General features: G+C 37.0%; 1 protein-coding gene across 6 annotated transcripts in view; it reads right to left on the bottom strand.

Moving 5' to 3' along the window:
- Positions 1–18742, bottom strand: part of GLIS3 (GLIS family zinc finger 3) — a 420742-nt gene that overhangs the window by 54306 nt on the left and 347694 nt on the right. For all 6 annotated transcript variants that reach the window (XM_039885485.1, XM_039885610.1, XM_039885559.1 and 3 more), the window contains one exon: positions 11378–11522. In XM_039885485.1, the coding sequence (XP_039741419.1) occupies positions 11378–11522 (145 nt within the window). The remainder of the gene's footprint in view (positions 1–11377; positions 11523–18742) is intronic.

Here is an 18742-nt window from a genome sequence, read left to right as displayed (position 1 = left end):
CTTGACATGCTACCCCATGCTAATTGATGGCAAACAATGGTAACTGTCACCACTGCACTAAGACAAAGAAAACATACTGGTGTCACCTGATGGGTGAGCTACCTAGCAACTGATAAACAAATGCGTTAGGGAGATGTTCTATTAAGGTAAGAGAGGGTACGTCTTTGAAGAACATGCCTATTAACTTAGAGCTTAAGAGCACTGCTGTTCACTGGGGAACAGAAATAAATAAGGTAAAATGAGAATTTATTGATGTCTGAACAGTTACATGAATATTCAGGTTATTTTACAAATAGATATTCCCACATGAGCTCCAAACTTCTATGTAGGCTGCCCAATTACATTTCTACATCATGCACCTGGATTTATAGCCAGAGAAGTTATAAGTGTTTGAAAGGGGATATATGCTTATACGCCTTTCTGGAATACACTGTGATACAACTAGAAGATAATGGCTGATGATATCCACGTAAATGACAAAGGTTATCATCAAACATTCTGAAATACCAGGTTTAATTAATTCCATGTTAGGAAAAGCTCCTGAAATACCTGCATTTCAGAACAAAGGCATTTTGTTATAAGTAGAATGGCATCATCTGGCAGCTCTCTCAACTTCTCTGGGACCAGCATTTCATGCAGCCCTCTTGGGTCTTTACAGACAATGCATGACAATCTAAACTCAAACTTCACAACTTATCTTTCTTTTCTTTGCCTCCCAACCTACCTACTCACTTACGCACAGAGAGTTAGTAACACAAAAAGTCAGTAATATAATTTGAGCACGCCAACAACTCAGTCTACCCTGTGAGAAGGTTGGTATTGCCACTTTATGTTATATTATCTTCCATAGCAGAGTAGGAGAGCATAAAGAAAGAAGAAAGACGACCATTCTGGACAACTCTTATAGGAATGTTCTTTGTCTCTTTCTTTAGAAATAAAAGTCCGACTTAATAACAAAACCAAAGTTTTAGTAAAAAATATTCAGTTCTCTAACTCCTCATTATTCATCCCTAGCTATCTCCTACCAGTTGCACGTTAACCAAAAAAGATATTTCCTCCCTTTCAGATACTATAGAGGCAACCCCACCCACTTTACTGCATGTGACTTCTGCAAACATTTCACAGTGAAGGCTTCCTGGAAACAGATTTTTAGCGCAGAGAGCCAATCCAATTTTCAATGCAATATTCTTCTAGCCAACTCAAGGGCTGATCTACCAACTCGGAACTCTGCTCAGGAAACCTCTCCCTTTCCTAGCTCTGTAGTGAGTTGCAGCAGCCCCTTTGGTATAGCACAGAACCAAAGTCTGCAATTGCCACGAGTCATATGCAAAACGGCATAGGCGATGAAATTGGTTTTCTCGTGACTCCAGAGAAACTCCTTTCCTATTTTTTCACACTCTGGATGCTCTTTCCATTTTGCCTTCAGGTGCTCAGTGTTACCTCCTACTTACTTACTTTCAAGATAAACTCTGATAAGTCATTCACATAGTATCATGAATTTATGCCCCTACACAACCTTTCTCAAGGAATTTTTATCCGACGGCTTTTCTCTACCTTGGAATAAAGGGTTCAGTCTTCAGTTATATAAATTTTAAGCATCCTTATTGCTGGCAGAAAGTGTATTTTGAGGAAGTAAGCATCTCTCCTGTTGGAATGTGATAAAATGGGTTTCTAAAGTTTGCTATTTCAACATTGTTGCTTTTCTCTTGGGCATTAATTTTTATGTCTATAAGAGACCTGGATTTTAGAAAAGATAATTCTTGATATTCAAGGATTTGAGACTCTTCTCTTTCTAGGGAAAATAGATCTGGGTAGAATAAAATGGGGACTGCTCCCTCTGATATCTCTGCCAACCCTATACTCATCATAACCAGAACCGAGTCACATCTGTCTTCTGACAGCTTCTTTCTAAGGGGGAACCACATTAGTCAGAGCTTATACCCTTCACACTATGACCCAGGCTGTTTCTGCAGATGTCTGTTTGCAATGCGATGATTTTAACCTGTAGTAATTCTATTTTAGAGCCACTACATTTGGGGTTTCATCAGAGTGCTGGGCAATGGTTTGGAGTGCAAATGGTCTGGATCCCTTCAACTTTACCTGTTCTCAATAGTGGACCTTACATAAAAATCTCTGAAAACCCAGGGGCTAGAAGACTACTAAAGCATTTGCTAAATCTAAAATATTAAGGGATCAATAAAACTTGTATTGATAGACTTTTAAAACAAAATTTGAGCAAATATATGGAAGCCATGTGCTTCCTTGATTTCCCTCAGTCACTGATAAATGTCCCAGATGTAAGAATAAAGCAGTGGTCAGAAAATCTTTTCTGTAAAGGGCCAGAGAGTAAATATTTTAGGCTTTGCAGGCAAGAGGCAATGTCCTCAGTTCTTTGAGCAACTATTGTCACATAAAGGCTAAAAGTCTTTCTTATATTTTACATTTACAAATCTTAAAACCATCTTCTCAGGCCATTCAAAGACAGGACATAGGCAGGCCAAATTTGGCCCGAGGTGTTAATAAATTGTCTGTTGCATGTTAACTATTAAGAATAATTAAGAAAAAACTAAGGGACTGTTTCCGAAATATGGCAATTAAATTTGAAGTAAGAATAGTTTTCATGACACCTTAGAGTATTTTGAGATAAATGACATGGCTTGGAAGAGTCTATTTACAAAATGATATCAAGAGGAACACCAAGGCCTCAGCAAGGCCAACACAATGACTGTACAACTGTGTTGGTCAAGGCCATTAACCTATTTCTTCCTTCCTCCACTTACCTCTCTCTCTCAGATTCATCACTGTTGATTAAGTTCATTTCCAACCAGGCACACTGGTACTCTGTATAATCAGCCTAAATATACTTTAACTTTTCATGGCAACAGAAAAAATGTCTAACTTAACGATCTGAAAACAGGTTTTAAATATGGGAGTTCTGAGTTCTCAACTTGACTTGAATTCTTGGAAGGAACACTGTATCTTAGGAGAGGTAATTCTGAACTCCAAGTAGTGGCACCCGGCACTAAAAGGAATTGATGAAAGGGGTCTAGTACCTGTCACAGGCAATGCCTTGGTTCATGAGTAATTCTCTAAGCTTTTAAGCAAAGAGAAAGGGAAAAAAAGGAGCACTGAGTATACAGAATTCTTATATGTGATGTCATTTAATCCATATAACAGTCCTAGAGAATCAGTATTCTTACCACCATTTTGTAGAAGAGGAAAAGTAACCTCCCCAAACTAAACATCTAGGGAGTAAAGGGCCAGGATTGGAACTCAGATCTAACTCCACATTCTTTCTGCATACTGTCTCTATAAAACAAAAACAAACGAAGAAACCATACTATTTTTGAATATGGAAACTCTAATATCCATCAAAAGCCAACTTTTACTTTGTATTTTGTAGGCATTGCCACCCAAGAGATGAGTTTCTGACTCCAACTTGTTTTTCTTTATGGACCTACAGTAGATTTCCTTAATTAAAAAAAAAAAATGCTATATAAATGACTTGGTAAATTGCCAAAATATAAAATGTGAAGAACTTTTAGTTTTCTTTTATTCACTAAATAATGCTGATTAATTTCCCCATTTCTTCAGGCTTTCACTTTTCTCCCCATTTCTTAAAAAATAGGAGTAGTGGATACAGTACAGTGGTCCCCCCTTATCTATGGGAGATGTAATACGAGACCCCCAGTGGATGCCCTATATATACTATATGTTTTCCTGTACGTACATAACTATGAAAACTATAAAGTTTAATTTATAAATTAGGCACGAGAGATTAACAATAACTTAAAATAAAATATATTATAACAATATACTGTAATAGAAGTTATGTGAATGCGATCTTTCTCTCTCTCAAAATATCTTACTATACTACTCAACTTTTTACTTAAAGGAAGAACTTTAAGGTTTCTTTTTGGTCTTATCTGAATTGCCAGCTCACCACTCTTATTCTTTGGGTCATTATTATGTAAAATAAGGGTTACCTGAACACAAGCAATATGATACTGTGAGAGTAGATTTGATAACCCAGATAGCTACTAAATGACAAATGGATGGGAGCGTGTACAGGGTGGATGCACTGGAAAAAGGGATGATTCACATCTCGGGTGGGATGGAGTGGGACGGTGTAAAATTCCATTGCACTACTCAGAATGGTGCGCAATTTAAAATTTATGAGCTGTTTATTTCTAGAACTTTTCATTTAATATTTTCAGACTGCCATTGACCATAGGAAACTGAAACAGCAGAAAGCAAAACTGCAGCAAAGGAGGGACTACTGTAATTTGTGGCACCTGTTATCTATATGCTTTACAGAACTATAATATGTATTTTTCTAGTGTTTGGATAAAAGCAACAATAATAGCTAATAGATGCTGAACACTTACTATGTGCTAAGCACTATTCTAAGCACTCTGTGTCTGTGTGTCATTTAATCCAGCAATTGATCTCAATAAGAGAGAAATAAATTTGAGTTAAAGGAAGAAGTAACATTTCCATTTATAAATGTTCCCTTTGAGCACAGTTTGGCCATGCAGATGATCAGAGAGACTGCACAAAACATGGCCAATAATATGACATAAGAAAAGAGATACTAAATACTGCCCATCCTTACCTTTGTACACTGCCTTAGTGTATTTCATAACTATGGACCCTAGATCATTCCCTCACAATCACGAAATCTTCTGGGGCAGTTTCTGCCTTGCATTTTTTATATAAGTGCATCCATTTCTCAGAAAACTTGATAAGCATCCTATGCATTCTCCTATGCAACTGATGAGAGTTTATCCCCTTTTCTTTTCAAATAGTTTACTTTTTGCTGCCTCTCTTAGAAGGTGGAGATAGGACTTTTACTAAATTCCCAGGAAAAGGTTCTGATGGAGATTATAAATCCCCAACTTCTCAGGGTATATTTAGGTAATCACAGACCTCTAGGGTGAGACGCAATTCCTAAATCAGCACTTGTGGATAGAGCAGAAGCCAGACTTCAGCAGCTAATTTCACTGAGAGAACAGGACTGAAGTCCAGAAGCAAAGCCCAGGTATCGACTAAAAATGGTGTCATGAAAGTGAGGCTAGAGAGCCTCGAAACTTACGTAGAAAAAGTAAGACACCAAGGAGGCAGTTGTTAACTTCTGATGAATCAATGCCTGCTGCCAAAGCAGCCTTAATGGTTCCAGTCATGGCCAAGGCAACTAAAAGGGGCAGATCATTCTTTGACAATATTGAAAAAGACACTGCGAAAGCCAGTGTTTAGAGACAGTGCTATTGGTCTCCTGGAATGAGTCAATTCCACAATACCCTTTTTATTCAGTGCCTGCAATGTGTTCTCTTATTACTGTTAATAGTAAAACATAACAAGTCATACTCAAACTAATTCAGTCATGTCCTTCACATTAGAGTTTTATACTATTCTTAACATTTCTTTTCAGTGCTCCTACAAATATAAAAAATGAACTTTCACTTTGACTAAAAACACCTTGAAAATGCCTACTTTCTTTTTTCTTTATTCTTAACAAGAAACGTTAACTACTTATTTCTCTCTTTCCTTGGAAGGTACTTCAATTGAAGCAGAAATCAGAACTTTGGATACAAAAGTTTGGCCCATAACTTCCTAATCACAAAGGTACTAGCTCCTCAGTCCAGAATTTCTTTCCTGAATTCTGTTGCCTCTTTTTACTAAGACGTGCTTGGGGTACAGTCAAACTAGATCCAACTTGTCCTTCTCACACCCCATTTAAGTGCCAGCAAAATAACATAAAATGAGGAAAAGGAAAAATGATAGTATAAAGACAACCAAGACTTTGCCCAAGGGAATAAAGTTACAATTGCCCAGCTTTCCTACTTTCCTCTCCTCGGGAGCTGTGGAATTGTTTTTACTCACTCACAAAATTATTTTTACAGCAAAAATTTGTACATATTGTAAAACTGAATAATTCAGCTTAATCTTGCATGAGACCTAACATGAATGAATACAAGGGAAAATGTGGATATGGAAAACTGAAGCACCAAATTAAGCAGCTTGCAAACAGAAAAAGTCATTAGCATTTGCTAATGATACATACAAATGTGCCCTGTGCTGGCTGGGAATCAGAATTTTAAATTTCTTCAGTTTGGTGGTTATAAGATCTCACTCTTAATCAAAATATGAGCAGTGCCATTATAACACTGGTGAGAAGACAAGCTTAACATCCATCTATAGGTTTTCTGTAGTGAGAAACGAAAATATATACTACAGCACAATTCTTCTTTTCTTCACTGTTTGATTCAGTTTTGTATCTTAGTAATTATTTAATAGCAATACCAGAACAGTATTATTCTATTAATCATTATAAATATATAGCATATCAACCACATCATTAAGTTTTCTTGTGGGGACGTGATTTCATAGTGTAGCAGTTAGCACGTCTGCTTTACACGCAGAAGGTCCTGGGTTCCCGCCCCAGTGGAGCCACGGTCTATGGTCTACAGCCATGCCACTCTGAACAAGCCTGATGTCTGATCTCAGAAGCTAAACAGGGTCAGGCTTGGTAAGTACTTAGATGAGAGACTACCTAGGAAGACCAGGTGCTGTAGGCATAAATTAAAAAAAAAAAAATTTCTTGTGCACAGATTTCTATCATACAAAAATTTTGCTCCAATTATTTTTTTTAATTCCAGCATTATTGAGGTATAACTGACATATAAAACTGTAAGATATTTAAAGTATACATTGTGGTGATTTGATAAACATATACGCTGTGAAAGGATTCCCGTCTCGTTAATCAGAGATGATTCTTACTGTAACTCCGACAAACCAAAATTCAGATCATGTTTTGCTAGAAGTCACTCTCTCACATTTTATGATCCTAGTAATGGTTTTCAAACTGTGGTCCCTTGACCAGCAGTGCCCAGTGACACCCAAGAACTTATTTGAAACACCTGGCAGAAATTCAAAATCTTGGGAATCACTTAGACCCACTGAATCAGAAAATTTGGGGGTAGGGACCAGCAATCTGTAATTTCACAGGTCTTCCAGGTGATTTAATGCACACTAAAGTATTGCTCAGGGGCAGGGAGGGTTAAATCTATAGATTAAAGCTATTAGTTTCTACACCAGAGAAGATTGAGGCTTGCTTCTACTCTCATTGATTCTTCAATCTAACTTGATGGATAAACCAGATTTAAGAGATGCTACAAGAACAATATAAGACTTTTACGGCAGTTCAAGGCAACATCAGAATGAACATGACAAAGATATTGCTGTCAAATGTATCCCTTAAAATGGCTTCTGTAACCCTGGCCTCTACCTCTTCTATCCGCCACCAATTTCAAGTTGTTCTGTCCTTTTTCCACCTCTGGAGAATTCCAAGCAAAGCAGAAATTTTGAAGGTAATGGAAGTAATAACTATTGCATTTTTTTATAATGCTCTATTTCCTTTTAAGGACATATATATAGATCAGGTTATTTGATACTCACAATTATCCTATAAAGTTTAACCTATTGGGAAATTCGTGTGCCAATTTAGAACCTTCGAATAAAGTCTCTAAATTAACAACCACTTTTTTGAGAAGAGACTATATGAGGCATTTTCATATAAAAATTATTTCTAACCCTTACCACTCTGTAAGCTGTCCCAAGATGGCAAATATACTCAGCTTAAGAATGTAGAAAATGTATTAAAACATATACCATAAAATTACATTAAAATGAAATATAATCATTTCATGGAGTATATTAAATCCTATGTGAATTTAATATGGTGCTATTTATTACCAAAAAATGATGCTATTGTAAGAGAGAAGCTTTCCTTTCCCACTAATGAGGGTAAAGGAAAGGAAATGACAATATATGATTTCAAAAATTCCTGCTCTAAAAATGTCCTTATTTTCCTTCCTCAATTCCTTAAAATATCAGAATATAACACTTACTATTTTTCCTGAAAAATCTAAGGTTACTTTCAAAACTGAGATAATTAAATAGCTCTAAAACATGATAATTATTTTATAACCTAATAGAAGTGGTAGCAATAAAATCCCCTCCTTCTTGTAGAGTTCCTTGTTCTAGCTGCTTTAGTTCCTCACTTGATGGGTGGCTTCTATGAGATTCAAACATCTCAACCACACTGGCCTCTACGACATCTTCATGGCTAAGACCATTTGCAAAGGGCATGTTTTATTGAATTCACAGTGTAGTTTCAATTTTGAGAGACTCGTGACTTTTGTGATCACCCATGAGACAGATCTTCTTCCACAGAGCATTCTTTGTTAGTGAATGAACTCTGCCAAGACCAGGCCCTGGTCTGGGCTGTCCATGATACTACAGACTCACTAACTGTAGGCTTATCTGCTTCATTACTTTGAAGATGCTGACAAGAAGTTCTGCACAGGCATTAAACCTTGAAAGTGGTGTTCTCACTTTGATTTACTGGCTATGAAATACTTCTCCCTCACATTACCGGATACATCACCTCAATTTATGGGCTTGCCTATGGTATTATCGACTTGGGGTATAGAATAAAAGGGAAGAAAGTATAAGTGAGCCATCGCTGAAATTGTCCCACCTTACCATTAAATCACAAAATTGCTCTCAGTTTAGCCAAGGAGCAGGCCTGGGGAGCTCCAGGATTTCCAAATAGTAGATTAGTAAACACCTCACTTTAAAAATCATCTTCAGCATAGCTTCAAGTGATATTTGGCTGCTTTAACTTGGGGCACTATTTTCTTCCACTGAAATAAAAGTCTTTTGGGCAATCTTTTCCACTCAAACTCTGTCATATCTACTGAAAAGTGTGTTTCTATAAGGGAAGCCAACAGGTTAGGAGACTTGCAAGAGTTGTATGTGTCAGAACTGCCATCTTTCCTGTTCATCTTAATGCTCTGCAATTTATCCGTCTCTTGTAATCTTACAAATCATTGTCTACTGCCCATTAGAAATTTCCATTTCAAAACCATGACTTCTTCAAATCATGAGCCCTCAATAGTCGTGGCTTCTAAAAAGTCACGGTGCTCAGCTATAGCACTTCTGATCTTATGCCCACGTGTACTGAATGAGTCGCCATCAAAATATGTTTATGATAAATCAATTTACTAGCACCTAAAAGTCTAAGTGCTTGACAATCATTAAACAAATATTTTCTCAATTTTGTATAACAGAACATAAAGGGAATGACTCCAAGTACTTTTGCCATTTAGCCAAGTTTTAATCTTTGTCAAATTGCCTTAACACTTAAGGTTTTACATTTAACTAATTGACAAACAGTTTCCTTTTCCTTTGGCATTCTTCACTGTCTGGCTTCTTTCCATAGATCTTTTAGTACAGGTTTAAAACTGGTGTGAACATGCACTCCTGGCAAATGCATTTTTAGAACTTTAAAAGGAAGGCTTAAAATTTTTACTTTTTAGGTTTTCTTCTTGCCTTGTTCTGCTCTGGGTTTGTTGTCTACTCAGCAAAACAGAAGGCATAATCAATTAAAAAAAAAAAAAGGGCAAGAACAAAGAAAGTAAAATAGAACCCTGGGGGAAGAAGGAATAAAGAAGTAGGGAAGATAAACTTTCAGAGTTATAAGCTAACTCGAGAAGTAAAATTCCAGGAACACAGTTAAGGAAGAGGCCACCTATCTGTTTTAAATGTTCCATAGAAGCAGAAAATTCAAATTAATCTGAAGATGCTCTGTTGACAGTGTGGCAACTTAGGCTCCTAACCCATTAAGGCACCTCACCTGCATTAAAGCTGGAGGCCCAAACTAAGGACTCAAAATCTTTTTGAAGACAAATATATAAAGCATCATAAACTGCTTGCAATGACAAAGCCATTTCAAACTAAATCTCTTAAAAACTTTAAAAACACTACCAGACATACAAAAATACATACCAAGACAAATGTGACCACTAAGTTTTGAAAATGAGCCATACATATGTATGTTACATATAGCAAAGGTACTATAACGTTTTGATAGAGACATCGTGGCTTCCCAAATCCATTTCTAAGAGCAAGATTAGCTCACCACCAGATATGCTGAATGTTGGGCCATTCTTCAACTGATTTTGGTTAGATCTGTTGTGTTCCAGGTCTTTAGTAAAATCATCTATTTATGGACTAAAGAAGTAGGGAATGCTATACATATCTAATATAAAATATGTGTGTGTGCTGATAACATTGTACATTGGCATATTTCGTATGTATATATGTACCTGTACCTGAAACCTCTGTAAGATTTGGTCAGCCATTTAAATCAGTTTTAATCTCATCTCCTAGGGGTTCAAAAAGCAGAGGGGCTTTGTTCTCTTCAACAGTAAGTAGCCAAAGCAACTGATAAAGGGCCACTGACACTAGACAACATGAAGAATATCTTGATGAGTGACCTTCTTGAAATACTGTAGTTGTTTAACGCCCTTTCCCCTGAATTTGGATCAACTGAACTGTTGATTTTAAAAAGTTATATAAGCCATGTCTTGCTTCTATTCCATTGTTACATATCAGTAAGTTCTTAATTCTGTATGGCTTATTAGTACTTTTAAAAAGAAAAAAATAAATAGTCTGCTGCCAAAACCTGGCTCTGGAATCAGATGGGGGTAGGAGTGAGATTTACAATCCACAGAAAACAGATAATTCCCATTGTCTGGAATGTGCAGCTGATTAGACTTTTGCTTTCACATTCATAGCACGACAGTAAGAGCTTTCCATTCCTGAGGATGATAACCAATTGTGTTTGCACTAGTATAAAACCATTCATTATAAGAGTGGAAAACGTATAAAAATCCAGGCTAAGTAAACAAAAAAGGAACTTCCCTGTTGTATATTAATCCTTTCTTATTTTTCACTATAAACGTGAAATTTTCCAAATATAGAGTCATCTTTTATTATTCAGACCCAGGCAGAAGGAAGCAGGTCTGTGAGTGCCATTCCATCCTCTCTCCCCCAATGATTAACAAACAATAATGAACATCCTTATAAGTCTGTTTAGTGGTGTGACATTTTTCTTAGGGACCTGGGGCTTCCTTTTAAAATGCAAAAAAGACAAGGACTGTTCCATTAAGAAATCCACATGGTGCCTGTTACCTGCTTAAGGGGGAAGTATTTCCTTTGAGTCTAAATCAAGTTAATAAATTTAAGATACCTGAGAAGATTGGGTGCACTGAACTTTTAGCTGAAGTCCAGAACTAAAAGAGCTAATGCATTAATTTACTTTGTTTCTTTATGTGAAAAAACAGTCTGCTGCCAAACCCAGCTTAGAATGCAAATGGGGAGGGTGGGGAGAAGGATAATGTGTAGTCCATTGATAAAACACAATAAAGATGATCTTAGGAGAACTGTTCTCATGTGAGCATTCCCTTTGACCAGAGTGAAGGGCCTAGAGACTAGCTGATGTGATTGGGTCTGCCTTTGCTGTCATTACCTGGATAGAGGTCAGGTCCCGGCCCTGGGGAGCATCCCACTGTCCCATCTGCAGCAGCATCTCGTGGGGAAGTGGCCGGCTGAAGGGGTTGCACGGTTAGGCAATCTGTGAGAAGGTCAGGATGGAGCTCTGCGCTGGACCGCAGCTAAGAGAAAGAGAAAACAGAAGACACATGGAAAAGGAAAGCTGTTCCTTGGAATACTTTACTGGAAAGGCATCATGCCCTAAGGTTCAATGCAATTCAATACACAAATATTTACCAAGCAACAACTATGAGTTAGGCATTGAGCTTCACAGTCAATATAAGGGGCAGTTTTTCAATCCTAATAACTGGCAGGTGCTTCTGGAAAAATGTGGCTAGAAGCAGATTTGACTTCAGTCCTTGATATTTCGACTTCTAAGAACCAACTTCCTATGATATTTTCTTTTACTTGCTCTGTATCTTATCAGAACTTGTAGTGATAACAAAAACAAACTCAAGTATATTTAGTCCAGATAGGAAAATCCTTTTAAAATGCAGAGATACCACCATGAAAATATCTTGGAGAAAATTAAGAAATGTCCACTGCGATTTGGTGCTTAGAGATTTTAGATGAGAGAAAAATACAGAAGTTAAATTTTAAAATATTACGGAGCATGATTAAAAGAAAACCAAAGTTATTAACAGAAACAGAACCCCAAAAGCATCACGTGAAAAAAAATTTAGATCTTCATTTATCACAACAAAATAAATTATTTATTAAAGAATTATATGTAAAAAATCGAGTCATAAAAATGTTAGAATACAAGTCTAGGTGAAAAATTATCTGATTTCTTTATAAAAAAGAATTTTGTAAGTGTAATTCAAATAGAAAAAAATCACAATTCAAGGTTTAGTTACATAAAAATATTTACCTTCTGCTTATATAAAAACATAATACCTTAAAAATCTAGAAATATATTTGTTACAGATATTGCAAACAGTTACTATCTCCAGTATTTAAAGGGAGCATAATAATTGATATTGTCTTTATCAAGACAAACTAAACCTTTAGATATAGGACTGGAGTATACTTACTCATCCAACAAATATTTACTGAGTGTCAGATATTCCTCTACACTCTAAGAATAGTGTATTATGGAACTTATACTCTAAGGGGGAAGCAGATGAACAAATAAAATATATATAGTATCAGATGGGGATAAATGCTATGGAGAAAGAAGACAATGAATAGGGGTGAAGGATGGCAATCTTAGAGAAGGGATCAAGGAAAACCTCTTGAAGATGGCACTTATGAAAAGCCTTGAAAGAAGTAAAGGAGTGGGCCCTGCAGATGTGGGAAGAACCTGTCTGCCTTGTGGTATGCCTGGATTATTTGAGGAATAGTAAGGCTGGAGTGGTGTGAGCCTGGGGCCTACGGAAGAGGAATAGAAGATGAAACCAGGAATGTAAGTGGGGAGAGTGAGGGAGTAGGTTTAGTGTCCATCTCTTCCTCCCTCCCAGATTAGGTGACCAGGAAAGGGCCTTCCAGAACATTTAAGGCTTTTAAACTTTCTCTGGTGCAAGAATTATCTAATGGTTTAGGTGAGAGGCACATAGCCAAATTTCCTGGGCAGGGATTGCCTCACTATGCAGCCCTTGATATGAACATACGATTTTTAAAAGATAAAACAGAAATGACAATAAACATAAAAATGTTCAGCACACTTGCAAAAAAATGCAATGTTAAAGCTTTTTAAAAACTTATCAATTATCAAAACTTTAAAAAATATAGTGGTAGTGAAGGTACAGTAAGAGAGGCATTCTTGAGCACTGTTGCTAGGGATGTACATTGGTACAAACTCTCTAAATGGTATCTGGCAATATTTTTTCAAGACCCATTATATAAACCATTTGATCATAGAATCTGTCTTAAGGAAACAGCCAGAAGAAAGGTGAAGGAAGATTTATATCCAATGTTCCTATGTTATATAGCATTACTTATAGCAATATCAAAATTAGGAAATATTACTTAAATGTCCACAATTAGGGCTAATAAGTGATCTTATATCGATTTGATGGAATATTATGTAATCATTGAAGTAATGCTAATGAAAATAAAAGCAAATCACAAAATTATATGTACAAATTAACGATTACATAAAAACACAAATGCAAAATACTGTAAGAAAATGTAATTCAATATTAAAACTGATTTTTGTTCCTAGTGGCAATATTGTGAATTTATTTCCTCTGCATTTTTAAAAATCCTTACCCCTGCTTTCCAAATTATCTACATTCCAATGACTTGTTGGAGTTGGCTTGCACCAATCCAGGAGCATCAATCATGTGTAACTTTTCCAAACTTTCCATGCAATGATGTCAGAGTGATAGCTTGAAATTGATCATGGTAAAAATATTTACACTGTGGAAACTGGCAAATGTTAAAAACTGGGGCTTTTTTTTTTTTTACATGGAGAGCTAGTTGTTAAAATGACCATTGCAACTACCACCAATAACTTGAACCACAGTCATGGATCAGAAACACACACACATACACACACACACACACACACGAGACATCAGTAAGTTACTATTTAGATAGCAGTATTTCTTGGATCTCAAAAAGCTTCATAAAGAGACAAACAGATGTCCAGGTCTTAGTCCAAGAATATGAAAATGACATAGTGACCCTAAATATAAGGAGGAAGCATTTAGCACATGGACTGAATGAGACATAATTATATTATAATTTCCTCAGCTTTGCCATACTGGAATCTCTGATCAAAACAGTCTGAGTTAATGCCTAACCCTCTTGGGACCTTTGGAAAGTATGTTTCTTACTTTGGTACTAACCTAACACATACCATGTAAGAAAAACTAGAAAAAAAATCAAGGCTTAGAATGAGTTCTGGTGATCACTTTTAATTTATCTTCCATCTTTAAAATGTGATCTGGGGCCCACATGTTCTATTAAGTATAGACATGAATGTCTCTCTGCTTTCTATTACCAAGTGTTCTGGGGTTTTACAATTATCAGTACTGATGAGGTCTTTCCAAGGAATTTCACGGCCACGGTTACTCCTGGAGTCAAAGGCAGGCAATTCTTCCTTAACTTCAACAAGTATTCATGTTTTCCAAGAGTGTGATCCCATACAACTTTGTGGTGAGAGTTAATTTGGTTTTCTCTGGGATTAGGCATGGTTCTAGGAAGTGCTTCTTAAATTGAACAAGTCTTAAGAATCTTATGCAAAATTTCTAAAGGCGGGTCATATGAATAGAAATGCAGTAATCATATATAAGTTTAGTAACCTTCCTTCCCTCTTTCCCTCCCTCCCAGATTAGACCAGGACAGGGCCTTCCCAAACCATTTTAGGCTCTTAAACATTCTCTAGTCCAGGAATTATCTATTGGGTGAGGCAGGAGGCACACAGCAGAATCTTCTGGGAAAAATGTCTTTCAATGAAATACAGTTTCAAATTTATATAAAACAAACTACATAATATATATTTCAACCACATCTTCTTAGCTGCTAGAAATATCAAAAAGACAGATGAAAATTTTTCAATGGAAGATTGTCTCTAACTGTGGTTCTCAAACCTGAGTATACACCAGAATCACCTGCTGGCCCTGCCCAGAGCTGCTGATTCAGTGGATCTAGGGGGCACTTCTAACAAGTTCTCATGTCATAATGATGCTGTTGGTTTGAGAACCATACTTTCAGAATCACCAGTCTCTAAGAATCCTGAGGAGGAGAGCTAGATATTTTTGGTTGTGAGGAGAGGAAACAAATTGTGGAAATAGGAAATTATAAAAACTAAGTAATGCATAAACCTCATGTAACCATTTCTTATTATGTCTCTCTTCAGATCTCATAATAATAACTGGTTACATGAGATTTGTGTCTTAAAAACAACTTGAATGTATATTTTCTTTCATAGGAATAAAAAAGGTTAAAGAATTAAATCCAATTTAATACCTTCTCTTAGGAGAGAGAGCAAAGGACTTGCCTTTTATGGAACCTTTACTGCTCTTTATGGAAAGAAGTGGAATTTGAAAGCACCGACGATCAATTTGTCTAGTTTAAAAGGCTGCTGTGTTGGACAACACCAGGGACCTTTATTCACGTTGTAATCTATGTGAACAATGCCCCTGGAGTTGTTCAACAAAGCTGCCCTACCCATATCCCATTAGTTTCAGAGTAGTATTGCCTTTCCTTACCCTTCTCACTCATTCATTGAACAAATATTTCTTGGGCCTCAACCATATACCCAGCACTATGCTACGGGCTTCAAATACATCAGCAATGAAAACAGATACTCATTGAGGGGTTTATGTAGAGGAGGCAGTAAACAGTAAATAAATTAATTAAATAAGTAAATTGTATAGCAGTTGGTAAGTACTATGGAAAAAAGAGAAAAGGGAAGGTTAAGCAGGATTGAGAACACTGGAAGAATTGTGACCTTGTTGATAAAAGATATTTGAGCGAAGACTTGAAGGAATGGAGGAAATTAGCTGAGTGCATATGGAGGTGAAGAGAGTTCCAGAAGGAGGGAACTGCAAGGAGGCCAGTGTGCCTGCAGTGGGGTGTGACCTAGAGAGTAGAAAATGAGGTCTGAGAGGTGGAGTGGGGCAGGTCCAGACCATGCAGTATCCTGCAGCCCTCAATTAGCACTTTGGCTTTTAGTCTTAGTGTAGTAGGGAACTCTTATAAGGTCTCCATTATTTGCTTCCTGGGAGACTCATCTCATCCTCTATTATTATGCACAGCTGTAGAGGCACTTTCTCTTCCCTTCTTTGAGAGTCCACTTGACCTCTGACTTATGGACATACACTGATGGTTAGTCCTGTGTCAACTTGGCTAGGCTACAGTACCTTATTATTCAAACACTAGGTGATGCTGTGATGGAATTCTATGGATGGAGTTAGCATCTACAGTCAGTTGACTGTAAGAAAAGGAGATTATCTTCTATAATTTGGGTGGGCCTCACCTAATCAGTGAAAGGCCTCAAGAGCAAAATAGGTGAGATTTCCCTGAAAAAGAATACACTCTTCCTCTAGACCACAGCATCATCTCTTGCCAGAGTTCCCAACCCTACAGATTTCTAACTAGCCAACTTCCACAATCATGGAAGTTAATTCCTTTCCTTGAATTCCATTAATTTCTCTCTTCCTTCTCCACTCCCAACTTGTTCTGTTTCTCTGGAAAAGCCTAACTAATACAGGTCCTATTAGAATGCACTTTGAAAGCCACTACCATATGATGAGCACTGCAGGTCAGGAAAGATCATCGTGCTCATGAATCCCACAGAAAAGAGCTGGATGGGCACAGTCACCATGACACACTTTTAAGGGCTGTATTTCAATCATCAAATATAGATCCCTATAGTGAGATGCCTACAGTATGCTCAGTACTGTCTTGCAACAAACCTATGAGGTACATACTGCTATGATTTCCGTATTAGAGATAAAAAAAACTAGAACGACACAGCTAGTAAAGGTCAGGCTTGGATTCAGGTATGTCAGAATCCAAAGTCAAGTTCCTTGAAGTTATATTACACTGGCTCAAGAAATAACCCACTTCAATATTCTCCTTTCCCCCACCGCATACACTCACACGTTTCTCCTTTTCTCTTAGGACTTTTTTATATTTTAGCGATAAGCCTATCAGTTGATCTTGGTCTAGCTGGGGAAAGAGCAAAGAGTCTCCAGGTTCTCTGGAAAAGTTACTGTTATATCTCACTACTGCTGCACAGACCCAACTTCTTTTCTTGAAATCAATTAATTTCTTTCTCCCCGCCCCCAACTGGTTCTGTTTCTCTGGAAAAGCCTGACTGATACAGATCATATTAGAATGCATCCCCTCTCCCAGCTTTGGTGTACCCATCTCCCAGCTTCTGTGTATTTTTACAGCCAACACCTAGCAGCACCCTCGCCCCAAAACACAATGAATAACTAGAACTCCTTTGCCTTGAAGTATGACAAACTCTGAGGTTTAAGTTATGCTTCAGAGCTCCCAAAGGGATCACCTGCCTAGCTTCTTCCCCTTCCCTTATTCCTCACTGGATTCTCCTTGGAGCGCCTAATAGCTCATGCATACCTTGCTTCATAGACAGCTTCTGGGAGCATCTAACTGAGTAAATATCCCTAAATTTGTGTGATTTGATTCAGGAATGCAGAGAGCCAATCAGCAGCACTCATAAGATGCTCAAATGCACACTGCTCCTTCTCTTCAGTACCTGATGTGCCCTCATATCAGGGGTACAGTAAGTAGATGCTTAATGAAAGGGAGGCATTCTAGGATATTATGGATAACACTAAAAGCATAATCATAAAGGCTAAATTTAAAAAATACATAATTTACAAAAATAATCAGTATTCAAAAGGGCTTCAGATATCACTGGGGCCAAACCTTTATCTTATGCATGACTTCCCTACAGCAACCCCAATAAGTGGCTCTCAAACTTTGCTTGATTCCTTATAGTAATGGGCAATTTACTTCTTTATCTTGGCAGTTAGCTTCAGTTTTAATTGTCAGGAAGTTGTGGGTTTTTTTGTTTTTTGTTTTTTGTTTTGTTTTGTTTTTTGTTCGTTTGTGGTTTTTTTTTGGCATAAAGTCCTGATCTAGTTCTCAGCAAGTATTAGGATTACATGTATCCATCTATCCATAAATCTGCAGTGAGGTTCATGGACATACTCAGAAGAAATAAGACATGTCTGAGTCTCAAAAACCAATCTGTGAGTCTTTGAGTGTTAATGATCCTGATCTTAATGACCCATTTTAGGGCTTAATTTCTATCCAGGTGCAAGTAAACAAATTGGCTCCTTAGCTTCTGTACAGTCTCCTATTATGAAATATTTGTTCCAAATGATAGTTTTTCAATGTTAATAATGAAATCACCCATCAAAACTTGACAAGGTTCCTGCATTTGGAAATTTGAGCTGCTTCCCTAACAATGCAGGGATTTTTCTTAATATATAAAAACAAGGCACCGTCAATTGTGATTTCTGCTTTTTTTTTTCTGTTCAAGACTATTCTGTTAATGTTTATAAGCTCTAGAAACAAGAGACGGAAATTCTACTCCTAACATTTTCTCATTTCAGATATGACTGAATAATTGTCCAAGATTAAGTGAGTCAAGTGGAAATAATTAGAAAAGGGAAACAGGCCCAGATTCTTCAATTTTCAGTTCCATTACATTTTATTCCCAGAGCAAAGGCATTCTGTTAGTCTGAAGTGAGACATACTTCCAAAGAAAATGAGGCACAATCACAGGTCTTTTGTTTTCCCTTTCTCCAATGAGCATTGTCTATCTGGCTGTGCAGGTTTACGCATCACTTTGTAGGGATTCCTTTGTTCTCCAGAACTCAAATGCCACCAAAATGTATTTCTAGAGAAACTCAGC

This window comes from Pteropus medius, unplaced genomic scaffold, assembly GCF_902729225.1.
Source record: "Pteropus medius unplaced genomic scaffold, Ma_sr-lr_union100, whole genome shotgun sequence".
Classification (NCBI taxonomy): Eukaryota; Metazoa; Chordata; class Mammalia; order Chiroptera; family Pteropodidae; genus Pteropus; species Pteropus medius.
The sequence above is the reverse complement of the archived record's forward strand: the minus strand, read 5'-3'. Positions and strand labels throughout refer to the sequence as shown.